This window comes from Equus przewalskii, chromosome 6 (genome assembly GCF_037783145.1).
Source record: "Equus przewalskii isolate Varuska chromosome 6, EquPr2, whole genome shotgun sequence".
NCBI lineage: Eukaryota > Metazoa > Chordata > Mammalia > Perissodactyla > Equidae > Equus > Equus przewalskii.
Window position 1 is genome coordinate 22252727 of NC_091836.1, and position 16782 is coordinate 22269508.

Here is a 16782-nt window from a genome sequence, read left to right on the forward strand (position 1 = left end):
TAAGCAACGCTAGCAGGCCCCGAGTGTGTCCCTGTTATTTTATGCCTCATTGTCTTTGTAACTGCTGTGTGCTCTGCCTGAGATGCTCTGCTCCTGTCCCCGTGTGCCTGACACTGGCCTGCGAGCTTCTTGGAGCTGGGACATTGTCTTGTTTCATTGTTGTGGCCCCAGAACCTACCCCATTGCCTGACACATAGTCAGGACACAGTAAGTATCACTGATTGAATGAACAATAGGCTACACTTTCAAGTGACAACTGAAATGTTGTCCACTCTTTGAAGCCTTCCTTTTCTCCATATTTCTCCCCCACTTCCCATGAAGTAGACTCTGTGCCCACTTGTTTTTTTTTGAGGAAGATTAGCCCTGAGCTAACATCTGCTGCCAATCCTCCTCTTTTTGCTGAGGAAAACTGGCCCTGAGCTCATATCCATGCCCATCTTCCTCTACTTTGTACTTGGGATGCCTGCCACAGCATGGCTTGCCAAGTGGTACCATGTCCACACCCGGGATCTGAACCCACGAACCCCGGGCCACTGAAGCAAAATATGCGCACTTAACTGCTGCACCACCGGGCCAGCCCTGTGCCCACTTTCATATGTCTGTTTCTAACCTGTTGCCTACCACATACGTGCCACTGTCGGAGACCAGAAGCTCAGTGCTGCATCCTAGTACTGAGCACAGCCCTTACCATACTGTAGGTGCTGAGTGTGGGTTTGCTGGACAGACAGGTGACTCCTTCCACCACTCTGTGCCCATCAGTCGTTAGGGCAGCCTGAGATTGCATTAGCTTTTTTTGTCAGCCACACCAGGCTGTTTACTCATACTGGGTTTGTAATTGACTAAAAACCCTTAAATCTTTGCATATGAGTCAGTTATAAACCAGCTCACCCAATTCTGTTACTTATACAGAATTTCCAGCTCTAAGTGAAGGGTTTTGAGTTTAGCCCTATTAAGTTTCATCTGATATATTCAGCAGCCTGTGAAAATCTTGTTGAATCTTTATTGCATCCCAGCCTCATTAGGGGGCCCTCCACTTAGTCATCAGCAGATTAGTAAGCATGTCATTTAGATGTCATTTATGTGATAGAACTTGGCTGAGACAGGGTCATATGGCAGAGGCACCAGAGATTCCTTCCAAGTTGCTGTCTGATAACCAATGAACTTTGTTAAAACTGTTCAACCAGCTGGGAATTCACATTAAGTAGTAGATCCGTACCCGTAGGAGAGTGTCCCTCTCTTTGGGGTAGACAAGCAGCTGGGCTCCCTAGGAGGAGATGGCAAGGCCACCCTTTCAGCTTGTTTCACCCAGACGCTGACTCCTTCCCGGTCTCCTTGTTGTGGATGCTGTTGGTTGGAGGACAGCCCACTCTGAGGTTGTTATTGATTTTTGCAGATTGTTGGAAGCCCTGCTGTCATTTCTTGACTTCTCAGATAAGAAGGCCGACTCGGCCATGAGACTGCTGACAGACTTGGCTCTGGAAGAAAGGTAATTTTGATTTCTGGAAATTCCACCTTTGTTGAACGGTCTGATCTTTAAAAATGTGCAGTATACAGAGAGGGTAGGCCAACTGAGCATCATGAGATGCACTGAGCAGGCGGGCTGCGCCTTCCAGGGGGCTGTGGGCGTCCACTCCTATTCCAGACCCTTGGGTACAGGGGGACCCAGTCCTCACTGGGTTTGGAAGCAATAACGTAGTTAAAACAGTATCTCTTGCAGTAGGCAAGCCTACTATGTACTGGAGAACCTTCCTCCCCTTAATCAGTGTGTAACAGGAACTACCTAGCAAAAGTGTATTGAGTGAATGTGACTGAGAGAGAATGTGCTGTAAAATGTAGCCTCCTCTTGGGCTGCCAGTGGCATTATGGGTAACTACCCCTCCCCACATTTTCTTCTTAGCTACTGGCAAGGACAGTAAAGGTGTTAGATTTTCATAATTCTTAAAGTTTTTTTTTTTTAAGTGCATCTTGGTTTTTTTTTTTAATTTCCTCACCAACTCTAGGGCATCTTGCTTAGAAATGGTCAGATAATGAGAGAGCTGCTTGTGCTCATAGAGAGGCCATCAACATGAGATGGGAATGTGTAATAGCTGCTCTGGCATGTGGGGATGTGTGTGCATCTGGGCCCTCCTCACGGCTGTGACAATAAATGCAGTGTATTTCCTGTTTGCATAGCACACAGCATACAGACTCAGAGCATGGGTGGGATAAGGCAGTTTGGCAGAAGCGTAAGGATTCTAGCAATTTTTGCATAAGAAAGCTGCCATCTGAGATCTGTGGTTTAACACGAAAGGCAATTTTCCAGAGTTAGGAAAATTAAAGCCACATTACATACCCAGGGACACTTTCTTTTGGTTCGCAACGAGTCATCCATGCATGCTGCAAACCCCATGGGCCCAGAGTTTGCGACTGTCAGTTCCATTACCCAGGACACTGTGTTTATGTTATCGTTTGTTCCATGTGGAAATAAGTCATGGCTGATGCTTCCTCAACAGATTCCAAGTCTGGTTCGAGGCCAACCTTCCAGGTGTTCTCCTGGCACTCACAGGCGTTCTGGTGAGCAAGCCCTCATTTCTATCACCTGTCACAGACGCTCTCGGGAGGATGACAGAGCCGTTTAAACACGATTAACACTCCAGACCTCCTATTGTCTCTCAGATTGATTAATCATTTATTCACAGCTGGAATTTACACAATTCTTATTAAAACAACCACAGTCGGGACAGGTGGAGATGGCATGTGGACGGGGCTTGTTGCAGGAGAGAAAAGGCTGGATGTGGACTGCATCTTAGGTGGAGGCGGAGAGAGTCTGTCAGTCTCCATCAGTCCCCTTCTGACCCTAAGTCCCATCCTAAGTACCACATGCAGCCCTGTCCCCTGAATGGCAGTTATCCCCATCAGGAGGGCAGGTGTGGTGATTTGAGCTGATGAGGCAGAAAATAGCAAGGCGGTGGGGGGAGTTCTCCTGGGAGAGCATACCGTGGCTAGACCCTTCAGTGAGCCATAGAAGTTTCAGGGGACCTGAGAGAGCATATCCACACCCCCAAATTTCACAGATGTGGAAATGGAAGCTCTGAGAAGAGGCAGGACTTGCCCGAGTTCTCCCAGCTGTTGGTGGAGTCACTGGGGTTAAGCCCTAGGCCTCCCTATTCCAGGCCAAGGGGCTTTGGGGTCTGCCCCTCTATGTGCCTCCAGCCTGTTGCCTCTGTGACCCCACTGATGCCCCCAAGTGACATTATGCTCTCTGGTTCCCAGGCATTTTGGTGAGTGAGGGATGCCCCTAAGGATTACTCTGGCATCATTTGCCTGCACTCTGCAGATTCACTTTCTCTTGATTCGCTTTCTCTCTTGATTTCAGAAGCGAGATCCCAAGGTAACCAACACCTCAGCTCTCTGCCAGTGTATTGCCCTCATGGGAAACCTCAGTGCTGAGGCTGCCATACGGAGACAGATGTCTGCCTCTGAAGAATTTGGGGATGCCTGCTTGGGCCTCATGGTATTTTAGCTTTTCTATTCAAAGTTGGTCTTTTATCTGCTTTGGGGGCATTGGCTTCTTCTTAATTATCTGGCTTTTCCAAAAATTCTGTTTGAGGATGCTGGAGCCAGTGGCCTACCCCTTCTGTAACCATAGATTTTATGGGCTTCTGGCCTTAAGGAGCCTTCCAGATCAAGTCTCCTCCACTCTGGAGTGATTTGAAGGGTTTTCTGGTGGAGTTGGCTTGACCACCCATTTTAGCAGCTCACTCTTCAGTTTAAACACAGGACCAGGCTGAGCCAGTCCTGTGGCAGAGTCACCAGAGATTCCTTGCAAGTCTCCTGTGTTAATGCTAACTCGTAGAACTGGTCTCTGATCTTCCAACATCACTTAGGTTAATGACATTGGCAATTTAGGGAGTGTGAGTAATGCTGAGACCATTGCCAAGTGGAACAGATGACTGTGAAAGGCTGCAAGGAAGAAAGGCCATTGATTAGCATGTTTTGTCTCCACAGGCCAGGTGTGAGGAGGATGTGGACCTGTTCAGAGAGGTCATGTATACACTCCTAGGACTCATGATGAACTTGTGTCTTCAATCCCCCTTTGTCTCTGAGGTATGGCATCCTTTTCTCCCTACCTGGAACCCTGGGACAGCCTAAACACATTCTGTTGCATAGAACTGTTCTCATTTTCACAAAGAGAAGAGAAGCACAGGGACTCGAACCCTGGCAGGGGGAATGGGCAGAGCTGGATGGATGCTCTGTCGCTTTGCTCCGCTGAGAGAGGGACGAGTCACTCAGTCGGGCCTTCATCCAGAAAACTGACTGAGTGTCCAGGAGGAGCTGAGCATGGTGCTAGGTTCTGCATTTACAAAGTCAGATAAAAGTGGCCCCTGCTTTGAAAGTATTGCCACGTAGTCAGGGGAGACGGACACGGGAAGAAATGAGAGCAATGGGAGAAGGTGTTGTGAGTGAAGTTGCGAGGTGCTGTGGTCATTTCTATTTGAGTGCTCAGAAGGAGCTCCATAGAGCTTCAGATTACCAGAACCTTCACATCTCTTCCCTTTCCCCACCGCTGTAGGTTTGGGCCATGGAGGTGAGCAGGAGGTGCATGTCTCTGCTGAACAGCCAGGATGGAGGAATCCTGACAGTAAGCTTCTCCCAGGGAAATCCAGAAACAGCTCCCTTCGTTGTTGTCCTTTTGTTTTGTTTTACTATGAATACTTCTTACCCTTTCGAAGTCACCACAGCTCTGAGAATCTGCTGCCTTTCTGAGGTAGGGGGCAGACATACTCCTCAAAAGGCGCCCATAAGCACATAAATACCAAATGTGCCTACAGTTTCAGGGGATTTGGGGACCCCACCCAGTGCTCATCTGTAGACCCCCTAGAGTCCAGGAACCCGAGTTAAGAATCCCTATTCTGTATGGTCCGGAACTTAACAGCTTATCCAGTGTAAGCTGTCTGATTCATCCTATTTCAGGCCAGGTGGTTTTCTTTAGAATCCCTTTTCCATAATCAACAAAGCCAGGCCCCTCTTTTGAAGCCAGTGATCCTGGAGGCGGTTTATGCATCGTGGTTCTAGCCCCCTTGGAGAGAGATGCTGGAATGGCTTTCTGACTTCTGTTTCTGGCATTTGGATAAGAAAACTAGGAAAGGCCTGTGTTTAGCACAGTGCATCAGGAGACGAGGCTATTTGCCATCATCCTAAGATGTGTTTTTCTCTCACATTAGGAATCACCCCAACTTTTCCACCTATCGGATCAGGGCCCTAAAGCCTGGAGGAACAGTTGGGGTCCCATCCAGGGCAGGTGGGGAAACCAGCCCTTCGAGGATCGTAGACAGGGACTGGTTCCAGCGTTGCAATAAAAGTCCCGAGCAGATCTACCGCACCCTGTTTGGGGCTAGCATGCCCACAACTTCCCTGAAGTCAATTCAGACATTAAAGCGCAAGGTTTTTAACCTGGGCTCCAGGAATGTGTGGTCAGTTGTAGGTTCCCTGGAACCCCCTGCAACTGTGTAGAAAACCACTGTTCCTGTGCACTTGGGGGCTTTTCTGGGTGGTTTAAGCCTCAGGCGAGGCCTGCACTAGTTTTGCGCTAACCCTTCAAGGACTCTCTTGCCAGACTTTCCCAGGACCATGCGTGTGCCACGGTTGCTGCTGAGCAGGGCAGCAGCTTCAGCAGGGGAATTCAGTCCTTCAGTAAGGCTCTCTCTCCACTGTCTTGGGTCTGAAAAGAGATCTGTAGTGTCAGCTGTAGCGACATTCTAGCTGTAGGAAGCAGATTAGGGAAACAAGACTGATAACATGATTATACACACGTTTTTCCCTTCTCTCTCTGGAGGCCTCATTAAAATGAAACTAGGGGCCGGCCCCATGGCCTAGTGGTTCAGTTCATGTGCTCCGCTTCAGCAGCCTGGGGTTCGCCAGTTCGGATCCTGGATACAGACCTACACACCACTCATCAAGCCATGCTGTGGCGGCGTGCCATATAGAAGAACTACAATGACCTATAACTATGCACTTGGGCTTTGGGGAGAAAAAAAAAGAGGAAGATTGGCAACAGATGTTAGCTCAGGATCACTCTTCCTCATCAAAAAAAGTATCCATAAAAAAAATGAAAAAGGCGTTAGGGGGAAAAACAGTAGAAACCCACACTGAAAAAGGGAACAGGCAAGAGGTCACCAATGGTAAGTCGTTTTAACCAGTTTCTGGAAGATGGAGAACAGCGGCAGGAGTGACGGTTAACGAGGTGGGGCCGAAGAAACCTTAGTGTAGAGTATAGACAGAGGGACACAGCTGGGAAGGTAGCCGGTTCGTCTTGCAGTAATCTGGAGAAGACTGAGACATCAATCACCAGGTACAACAGAGGGCACAAGCGAGAGATGGGGAATTGCATTTGGCAGCCAGGCATCTATCCCTTAGGCCTAAAATCTGAGCGCTTTTTCTCTAAAAGAATTGAAAGACCAGAGAAAAGATTTTTGCTTTCTCGTATTTGGAAGTGCCACCTCTCCACCTGTCAGTCAACAAACTGCCCATAAACACAGCATATGCCGAAACACATTTTTATTGCTTTTCTCATAAATGTGACCACGCAGCTAAGGGTCACCAGACATTTCAGGAAAGGTGTACAAATAGGTAAAAACCAAGATAAGCAGAAAAGTTGACCTGAAAGAAATAGAGACGATTTGGGAAACAGAAGAAAAACATTAATAGCTATCATTTATATCCTCAGAAAAATTCAAGATAGTATTATAGCCATAAAACAGTAACAGCTTGCTGTTTTAAAACAAAGCAGCACTGGAAAATAAAGTAAATGAAGTCTCCCAGAAAGTAGAACAAAAAGACAAAAGAAAAGCTAAACGACGCAGAAAGTCAGTGCAGGTCTACCATGGAATAAGGCCCCCGCTGATGTGCGTGCACGGCCGAGCTCCTGGGCAGGACTTTCTTCCCAGAGTGGAACTGGTTGGTCCTGTGTGAGGCTGGGACCAGCTGGGCCTCTGTGTGCCGAGGGACAAGGCTTCAGCCCTTTGAATTGCCCACACAGCAGCTTTATGGAAACGAACAGCCTGCTCTCTATTCCTCGGCCATTACGTATCTTTAAAATCACAGTGTATGTTTTGTTCCCAATACTCATGATTGGTTTTGCCTCTCCAAACTGCGTGTTAACTTTGAAAGGTTGTCAGCATTTCTGAGAAGAAGGTTTAATCCACCTTTACTGTCTGCTTCCCCCAGAGAGCTGCTGGCGTTCTCAGCCGCACCCTTTCTTCCTCTCTGAAAATCATTGAGGAGGCCCTAAGAGCAGGAGTGGTGAAGAAAATGATGAAATTCCTGAAGGTAAAATCGCTTCCTTGGTTACAACCTCTTGAGTTTCCAGGAGTGTCGTGTTTTATTTGGGGAGCAGAATTCAGGAGGGTTTTGTTCAGTTAAGGTGCTGCTGCTTCATCTCTGCTGGGTTTTAAACTTCTTAAATGGGACTTCTCTCCTGCCTGTCCACCCAGGCTGTGCTCTGAACATTGACGAAAGGTTGTTGAATGAATAAGTGAGTTGTTCATTAGGTACATCCACAAAAATGGCTTACTGCTCAAGCTGAACTTAAAAATGCATGGGCTTTGTCCCTGAAAAAGGTGGTCTGAGTGGCTTTCAACAGGGTTTCTCAGGCCCCTCATTTTGCTCAGGTTTTCCTGCTCACGATGCTCTGTCCAGTTATCTGGAGAATATTGGCTGTAACTCCATTTGTGAGATATGTAGGGTGCAGAGAGTCACCATGTGACAAAAGGATGTTTGGGTTTTCCCTGTGATCCAAGCGCAGTGAATCTGAGCAAGTCAGTACAATAGTTAACTAGATTCTCCTGAAAGGAGGAGGTGACTTATTAGGCTGCCATCTCTGGCTTCTGCCTGCGATGTATGTTCCCAGTGAGGTTCACTCACCTACATTAGTGTGGCGACCCCAAGGGAGACATAGTCATAAAACCCCAGGCTGAGTGGGGCCAGGAAGCGTGCTGTATCGGGGGGCTGCTGCTGGGGCAGGGGCAATATTGAGGGGCAGGACACTGGGTCTGTGTTTAGGCCGCACTTGGATGATGACCATCATTCACTCTGCACAATTCTCGCAAACCGGCCAGAGGCTGCTGATTGCATGCACACACATGTGCATTACACATTCGAACACATGTGCGTTCTGCATGCATACCTGCACATGTGTGTTTTAAAGACCCCGCAATGGGTGATCTTAAGGGTTATGATTTGACAGTTTTCACCTCTTAAAATGATGTAGGTTCATGATGGTTTCTGTGCAGGCCTGTTAGCCTGACAGCCTCAGCAAGTCAGCCCTCATTCTCAAATGGTGAAATGACATGGGAGGGCCTTCCCTCCCTTTTCGGTAGACTGCCAGTCGACAGCATCCTTCTCTTCTCAGCCGTTTACTCATGAAGCCTTCCACAGGTAATGACTCAGGTGTACATGACAGGCCTCCGTTCACATGGGAGGTGCAGGCTGTGTCAGAGAGGAGGTGAGTGACCCTCTGGCCCGGCAAGGACCAGGCCTGCTCACCAGGAAGCATGCGCCATCCTCAGTGGAACTCTCTTTTAGAAGTTTAGGAAGCCACTAGCACAATCGCAGCTGCTCACTGTGATTTCTGGCCGAGAACAATCATAGGATTGATTTTATTTTCTCATTTTTTCCTGAAATCTAGACGGGAGGCCAGACTGCATCACGTTATGCCGTCAAGACACTAGCTGTCTGCACTAACAGTAACCATGAAGCACGAGAAGAAGTGATCAGGCTGGATAAAAGTAAGTGTTCGTTTCATTTCATGGAGCCCACACCCCAGAGGTTAATCCATCCTTGAAGCTGCAAAGGGAACTTCAGATGAGGAGTGAGTCAAGACTGCTGCCCTCGCCCCAGACTTCAGCAGTGTTCATGGAGCAAGATGTCATTTCCCCTCCGGCTCTGAAAGCGTGTAATTAACCTTCAGCTGCTCACAGGTAGCATGCTCGCACTGGAGACTCAGCTGCAAAACAGCTCAGAGAGAACAGGGCCGAAGGCGGGAGCTCCCTCCTCTCACCAAGAACACTGAAATGGTTTCTAAAGCCTTCTGCTTAGACTGACTCAACACGGGTTCTCTTCCTTCTTGGGGCAGCGTGGGAGCCTTCAACCTTCACTGAACAGGGAAATATCCGAGTCTGAGCCTATCTTTGCTCTAGTGACTGAGTTGGCCGCAGTCATTCGCAGCAGGGGTTCCCCGAGGCAGCCTGCTAACGTTCTCCCAACACCTCCTCGGGACGACACAGGAAGTGAACTGAGGGGTCCCCCCATAGAAGGAGGAGCCTTTCTTCCGGACCCTGTTCATTGCCCTGCAGCTATAGAGAGCAGGCCCCTGGCCGCCGCCTCTGGGGCTGTCTGGTGGAGTATAGAGGTTAATAATGGGGACTTTAGGGGCTGGCGCAGTGGTTAAGTGCACACGTTCTGCTTTGGCGGCTCGGGGTTCGCAGGTTCAGATCCCGGGTGTGGACATGGCACCACTTGGCAAGCCATGCTGTGGTAGGCGTCCCACATATAAAGTAGAGGAAGATGAGCATGAATGTTAGCTCAGGGCCAGTCTTCCTCAGCAAAAAAACAGAGGAGGATTGGCAGCAGTTAGCTCAGGGCCAATCTTCCTAAAAAAAAAAAAGAATGGGGACTTTAGAAAGGACAGACCTATCAGATGCATAGCTGTCATTCTCGCAATAATTGTGCCATGCCAGGCACTGCTCTGGGCCCCTGAGATACGTCAGAGATGCAGCAAGGGGCCAAGCAGCTTCATAGTGCTAAATAAAGGTTTTCTGAATGAGTGAGTGATACATCTTCCTCAGAGCTTCTGGAGAAGCTCAGAGTCCACTGACACCTCCTGTGCCCTCCTGTCCCATTGCCAGCCTTCTGTTTGGGATCCTGAGGGAAGATGCTGGTTCTCTTCCATCCCTGTAGAGTTCGGTGTTCTGATGAAGCTGCTCAGCTCAGAGGATGAGATTCTGGTGGGCAACGCGGCCCTCTGCTTGGGGAACTGCATGGAGGTGCCGCACGTTGCGTCCTCCTTGCTGAAGACAGACATTGTGCAGGTCTTGCTGAAGCATGCAGGCGGAGATGCGCAGAAGACAGCTGTGCAGCTGAATGCAGGGATCGCTCTGGGGAAGCTGTGCACAGCTGAGCCAAGGTACCTGGGGTGGCTTGTGCCGCTCACATCCAGAGAGGAGTGGGGTGAGCCAAGCCAAGGCACTGGGCTGGGGCTGGGACTCCGCCGCACGGAGCTCCATGGGGAAACTAGGAGCCCTGGTGCCTTGGGTGCGGGCAGGTGTTGGGCCCGGGAGCTGCTGCTCTGGAGGAAGCCTTCCCTGAGGAAACTGGGAGCTCTCAGGCCCCAACCAGGGAGAACAAAGGCATTCATCTGGCACGGATTTGTTCCATGCACTCTGCTGCCATTGTCTTCTGTCCATTCCACTCCCTCTTTCTCTTCTGTCCTTCTCTCCTCCTCTTTCTGCTCATCCTTCTTCTCCCCCACGCCATCTCCCCTTCTCTCTCCCTCCTTTCTCTCTCCTCTACTTTTCCAGAAACGGTTAGACCTCCCACTTCATTTTTTCGCCTGGGCTTAAGCATATGGGAGAGTCATCAGTGAGGCTAATATTCTTGTCCTGGACGAAAGCTGAAGCAAGATGCAGAATGGCGTGTCTAAGACCCCCTGACAAGCCAGGGCAAGAGAGCTTCGCTTTAACTGTGTACGTTGCTTCTGTTTTAGCTCAAACTTCTGTTCTGGCCCCATTCTGGTGCATTTAAACACCTAGTCATCCGTGTTCCTGGAAGCTGCCCACCCGTGGCAGAGGCTGGAGCTCTAGTATATAAGAGGGGTGCCTGCCATGGACAGGGAGGAGCTCTGGCCTGCCTGGTTCCCTCTCTTACCTCTGCACGCCTCTGGTTCCTCCTCTGTAGAAGGAGAGGCTTGGCCTGGATGACAGCTCCGGCCCTTTCAAGTTCTGTCTGATGGTTCAAATGGAAGGAATAAATAAAATCTTTCTTCCACAGAAAGCAAGGCACGTTAGCTAGGATATGCTCAAAGTGGCAACCTGCTGGGGAGTTCCGGAGAGCCAGGTCCCATCGGATCAGCCTGTCACATCTGTCTCTCACAGTGAGAGAGTTCGCAGTGTTTTGTGGGCCTCCCTGAGGGCTTCGCCCCCGGTGATTTTTAGGGTTCCCAGTGCCACAGCCGCCGCCCCTCTCCCAGCCAGCTCCTGCCTGAGGGGGGCTGGCTCTGGGCGCCAGAAGTCGGCCCCATGGCATTGATGTCCTGGAGTTTGTGTTCTGATTATGACAGGTTTGCTGCCCAACTGAGAGAGCTTCACGGAATAGAAATTCTCAGCTCTACAATGAAGCACATCAGCGGTTCTTAAGAGACGTGGTATCTGTGCACATTTTTGCAAACACACAGCTGTGGGTTATGGGCTGTTCCTGTGCTAATAAAGACTTTTTAAATATCCACTCCAGAAGCGAATATTGATTTTCAGCGTGCTGGCCTGTTGGTTTTTGTTGGCAACAAGAGAGTGGGCATCAGCCTGGCTACTGTGGTAGGAGCTGCCCAGGGCTGCTCAGCATCCATCATGCCCTCTTTTTAATGTCCCTTTCTGCTCTGCAGAGGTGGATGCCAGCAAACGAAAAGCCATGTTTCCCAGAGTGCCTGTAAGCGATGGGTCTAGATGGGCACTAGATTCTCCAGCCTAATGCCCTTTCTGCCCCTTTTGCTGTTCTCTGCTGGTGACATGCTGGAAACGTCAGGTTTTCCAGCAGCAGCATTTCAGCATCTGTTTCCCAGCTTTGGAGTGCCAGGAGACAGCTGTGGGGGCATCAGTGGTGCAGGCAGCTTCCTGAGATCTGGCCCACCACTGTGGCACGTGCTATTGATTTCAGTGGGTCCAGTGTGGGGGGCGACTGCCCTGGCAGGGAGGTCTGTACAGTCCGGGGAATCGTTCCTGGAAGCGCCACCTGCTTCCCTCCTCCAGCCCATCGAATGATCTGTGAGCACCCCGTTCCATGGGTTAGATTGTGTTCTGTTTAAAGGGCCAAAGCAGGGGGATCCATTTCTGCACTGAACTCTCATGTACAGACCTATTTACTTCCCTAACCCACCTTGCACTCTCAGCCCATCCCCAAAAGGCACTTCTCCCTCACAGCTGCTCCACGTCCACTCTGAAACTGGTAGGGCCACCGCTGGAACCCAAGTCCCAAAGCAAAAAGTCCAGTAAGTGACGCTTCTCTTCCACTTCTCAGTATAATCACTTCACCATTTTAGGAGGCAGGACCTGCATGTTATAGTGAATGCCAAGAGTCCCAGACCAAAGTTCCAAAGAATTATGATCCTACCCTGCTCCCCCACTTACTAAATGTGGCTTGGGGAAAGGTCATCTAGTTTCTCTGAGCCTCAGTTTCCTCTCTGTAAAACGGGAGCAACAACCCCTACTTCCAGGGTTCTTGGGTTTGGATATAACATACGTGAACTGCCTGGCTTAGGTGATTGGAAAATAGAAGGCATTCACTTAATGGTGACCCAAAATGAGCATGAACTCAGTCCCTGCCCTCTCCCACCCTCGCCAATCTGCTCATCCTCCTAGGTTCTCACTGCATCACAGCAAAGGCAAGCAATTATTCGGCTGTTGTTTGCCTTTCCCTGTCTCCTGCGCCTGCCTGGCGGCAGACACGAGGATTTGAGGATTTCCCAAGACCCAGCTGTTGGCCTGCCTCCTCATACTACTTCCTAGAGGTAGGAGGCCTGGGCGAGGTGGGGTTCTGAGCACACCCAGGGCTCACCAGCTGGGTGACAGTGCTTCTCACCCAGACCTGTGTGACTGGGGCCTGTTAGGGCCTGCGGCCAGGCTGCACTTACATCAGCAGAACCCAGTGTGCGTTGGGCTGGGAGCCCCGACACAGGAAGGGCCATAGGTGCTGGGAGCAATGCCCCAAAGTCCCCTCCCCAACAGATGCTCGCTGTCACTTGCTGCTTGTTCTCAGTTCAGAATCAGGAAAGCCTGTTGGTTCCAAAGACTGCCTCTCCACCTACACATTCATCAGGGTGTCATTAGTTCTTTTGTCCTCAAGCCCCAGGGGCTGCAGGCCCCACCCTTCCTGAGTGCCCTGGAAAGGAGGCATGGGTAACAGCAGGACCTCCAGCTGACCGGAACCTTGGACAGCTCCCAGTGCTGCTGCGGAGCCCCTGAAGCACTCGGCTTCTGGGATCTGAAGCCTGCTGGATGACGTTTTTTTTTTTTTTTTTTTTTTTTAACAACACCTCTAATTTGATCTCAATTTCAAAGGCAAAATGAAGAATGAGTTCTCCCTGGAGGCATTCTGCCCCTTGGTCTGATTTTGCCCTGAAGCCAAGATTGGATTTCTCTGGCTGCTTTGGGTCCCAGCCCTGGCAGGGGGTGGGGAGAGGCCCTTGGGTGCCCGCGAAGCAGTGGGAGCAGTGATGGCTGACCTGCTCTGCCAGCTCCCCCTACCCCACAGCCTCAGGTCTATCCAGTTCTGGAGCTGGGCTCCCAACACCGGTAGATTGAGAGGAGCTGCTCCACGTGAGTGTGGCCGTCCACCATATGTGCCGATTCAGCTCAGCCTGAGCATCACTCCTCTGGTCACATGTCTGCCTCTAACTTCACATTTGTCCTTTTAGTCTTCATCAGCTCCATCTGCTCATTTAGATACCTCACTTCCCCTCAAGCCACAAGTCCACCCACACATAGGCATGCACAGGCGGACTTCATCTCTCTGCAGCCGAGATGAATTTCCATGTAAGAATGGATCGAGTCCACGTGCAATGGAGATTTAGACTAGATCAAAGGCACAGCAAGACAGTGAGAAATATTGGGATGGGTGGTGAGGACAAAGGCTCCTAGAATGTCCAAGCTGAAAACAGTTCAGGGACCATCTAATCCAGTATCTGCTTTATTGGAATTCATTTATTGCAAATATAATTCACTGCTCAAAAGTGTGTACCTCTGCCCCCCACCCCCCATTTTACAAATAAGTAGTCGAGAAAGCAAGACTCCAAAATGCTAAGTGAGCTGCCCTCAATATGTGAGGACCCTCTGGACCAAGGGTGCAGAGAAGGCAGGGACTCAAGGGAGACTGGAAGCGGTAAGTGCAGTGGCCAGAGCGCAGACACAATGTCCCGATGCCAGGGCTCAGGGCACAGTTCACTGCTTATAATTTTATAACCTCAGTGCACTGCTGAGCTCCTCAATTTTCTTGACCATAAAAGGTAAGGGGTGGGGGGGGATATGGCACTGTGACACGTACTTTAAGGGTTGTCATAAGGATTAAATGAGCGGATTTCTGTAAAGCTCTCAGCATCATGCGGAGTAGTTGTCATTCTACTAAAGTCGGCTGCTTCTATATATGTCCCTTCCCTGGCATCCGTATGGGCTCTTTTCTAGAGTTCTTAAATACAGTATAAGGATTTTTATTGGGATTAGAAGGGGCCGACTCTGCCAGAAGGTGGGCGATAGAGAAGTGGGCTTCCAAGTTCAATGTTATCCGGGATGTTGACTGGCCTGCAGAAGTGGAGGACTGGTCTGGGAGGATGGATGGTGGGAATGAAGATGAGGTCGGGGGGCGCACAGGAGAGCGTGAAGGATTGAGAAGTGCATTAGATGGGATTAGACTTTGCTGAACTCTGCACTGCATTATCAATATTGGGGGAAATGAGAAAAAGACAGGCATGGAATTTGGTTGACTTGATTTATTGTAATGGCCTCTTTGCTGATCTCCTTGTCTCACTGTGTCTTCTAAGCCATTTCGCGCACTGCAGCCACAATAATCCTCTTAAACACCACTTCCATTGTGTTGCACACCTCCTTAGGCACCTTCTCACAACTGCCTACAGGATAAAGGGCAAACTCTTTCACTGGTGTGTGTGTGTGTAAGTGTATGTGTGTGCATGTGTGTAAGTGTGTGCCTACGGGTGTGGTGGGGGTAGTAAGAACATAGCTCTTTTTAAATTTTTTCAAGTTTTGCTGATAAAGCACCCACATTATTTTACTTAAACTACTGTAAGATTTATATGCATTCCTTACACTGTGTATGAGTAACTGCTATGACTCATAAATTTTAGGTATAATTTAAAATAAGCATATTTATTATTACCCCTCAAGTTATTTTTCCCTATAAATAATATTGATAAAATTACACGTGACCTTTCCACATTACCCATCCAGTGTGGTCTCCCTAAGCCTTGAAGTCAGCTTGGTTTTAGGGTCATATTCTGGTCACTACCTCAGCTAGCCAATCTTCAGTACCAACCCTGGTCCCATGTCTTTGTGGTACTGACCCTGAGTCCCATGTCTTTGTGGTACTCATGTCTTTGTGGTACTGACCCTGGTCTCATGTCTTTGTAGTACTTAGCCCGGGTACCATGTTTTTGTGGTACTGACCCTGGGTCTCATGTCTTTGTGGTACTTACCCTGCGTCCCGTGTCTTTGTGGTTTGCCATGGTGCTCCAGCACCTCATGGAAGCCTGAGGAATATTTGTTGAATCGTGGCTTCCCACCATGTCCTCCTTTTCTTTTAGACCAGCTCCCCTATGTCTGTCTGCCTCCATTCTGCTCATTTCCATCTTCTTCCTTCTGCTCCTGCTGTCCTGCGCTTAAAAGACTTTCTCCTTTCCTTTCTTTAAATCCTACACATCCTCAAAGCCCTAACATAATAAAAATGGCAGGTACCTTTTCTTAAATACTGGCTTCAGATTCTGTCTAATGAGGTGGGTACTATTATTATTCTCCCTTTACACATGAGGAAACTGAGGCACAGAGGGGTCAAGAAACTGGTCCAAGATCTGCGCTGAGTCCCTCTAGACACTCAGTGGCTCCACTCCACGTGAAGCCCTCTGCTGCCCACACTACTTGCCCTGTCTCTGAATTCCTACTGCAGTGTTCTGCACTTGTAAGTTCTTCATTGTTGTGAAATTCTTTTCTGTGTCTATTTTTTCTCTACAAGCAGAATTTAAATTTTAGTTGGAGGACCTGGAAGAGCTCTTCTGTGAGAAGACTTGTGGACAAGAAAAAGAGAATTAGGTGTACACAGAGACAGTTTAATAAACTTATTCTAAGGACACGCCGTTCTGGAGGGCACGACCTTGAGTTGGTGCTTGGCCCTGTCCTCAAGAGCATGTGGGTGAGTCCCCACTAGTGACAGTGGCTTCCCTCTTGGTCATGGCATTATCTCATTTGACTCCCACACCGCTGAGTCTCCCGCTCCTCAGAGAAGCATGTGGCTGCTCTCACGATTCTCCCTCATCATGTCCACGGGACATGGAACAGGATGGCCCCCTTTGTGCTTCCTCTGGGCAAATGTAGGCCAAAGACCCTCATCCTAAGCACCCCCCCCCCAGACAATCCTGGTGTTTCAGGCAGAACCCTCCCCCAGCAGTCTGTCTCCTGTGGTGAGATGATAATGGCCTCACACAGGGAAGTACTTTTAACTTCTTCAAAGGGCTTTCACGTGGCTGCCCTCATTTCATGTGCACATCGTGCCTGTCAGTTAGGCATTATTTCCCATCTGAGGCTAAGGAAAGAGAAGCTCAGAGATCCAATGTCTTGTCCAGAATTTCCTGAGGAAATCAGGGCTAAGCCAGGATCAGAATCCAGCCTTTCCCTCGAACCTCACTGCCCACTGTCCAGCCCTCTCCTCACGAATTTTCTGGCCCAAATGGCAGCACAGGAAGCAGCCAGTTCATCTTGCTTGTTCCCTGTGCATGAAGGGGAAACTGAGACTCTAACTCCTTTAAGGTTTTATCTG

At 49.4% G+C, this 16782-nt stretch overlaps 1 protein-coding gene across 14 annotated transcripts in view; it reads left to right on the forward strand.

The window, feature by feature from the left end:
* TTC12 (tetratricopeptide repeat domain 12) overlaps positions 1-11478 on the forward strand; it is a 50042-nt gene extending 38564 nt beyond the window's left edge. For 6 of the 14 annotated variants that reach the window (XM_070623120.1, XM_070623124.1, XM_070623118.1 and 3 more), the window contains 9 exons: positions 1394-1486; positions 2493-2553; positions 3356-3493; positions 3988-4086; positions 4553-4621; positions 7207-7308; positions 8666-8765; positions 9937-10162; positions 11315-11478. In XM_070623120.1, coding sequence (XP_070479221.1) covers positions 1394-1486; positions 2493-2553; positions 3356-3493; positions 3988-4086; positions 4553-4621; positions 7207-7308; positions 8666-8765; positions 9937-10162; positions 11315-11390 — 964 coding nt within the window. In that variant the 3' untranslated portion in view covers positions 11391-11478. Of the gene's footprint in view, positions 1-1393; positions 1487-2492; positions 2554-3355; positions 3494-3987; positions 4087-4552; positions 4622-7206; positions 7309-8665; positions 8766-9936; positions 10163-11025; positions 11137-11314 lie in introns of all 14 variants that reach the window. The other 8 variants (XM_070623115.1, XM_070623114.1, XM_070623116.1 and 5 more) reach the window with 3 other exon arrangements.
* The last annotated feature ends 5304 nt before the right edge of the window (positions 11479-16782 follow it).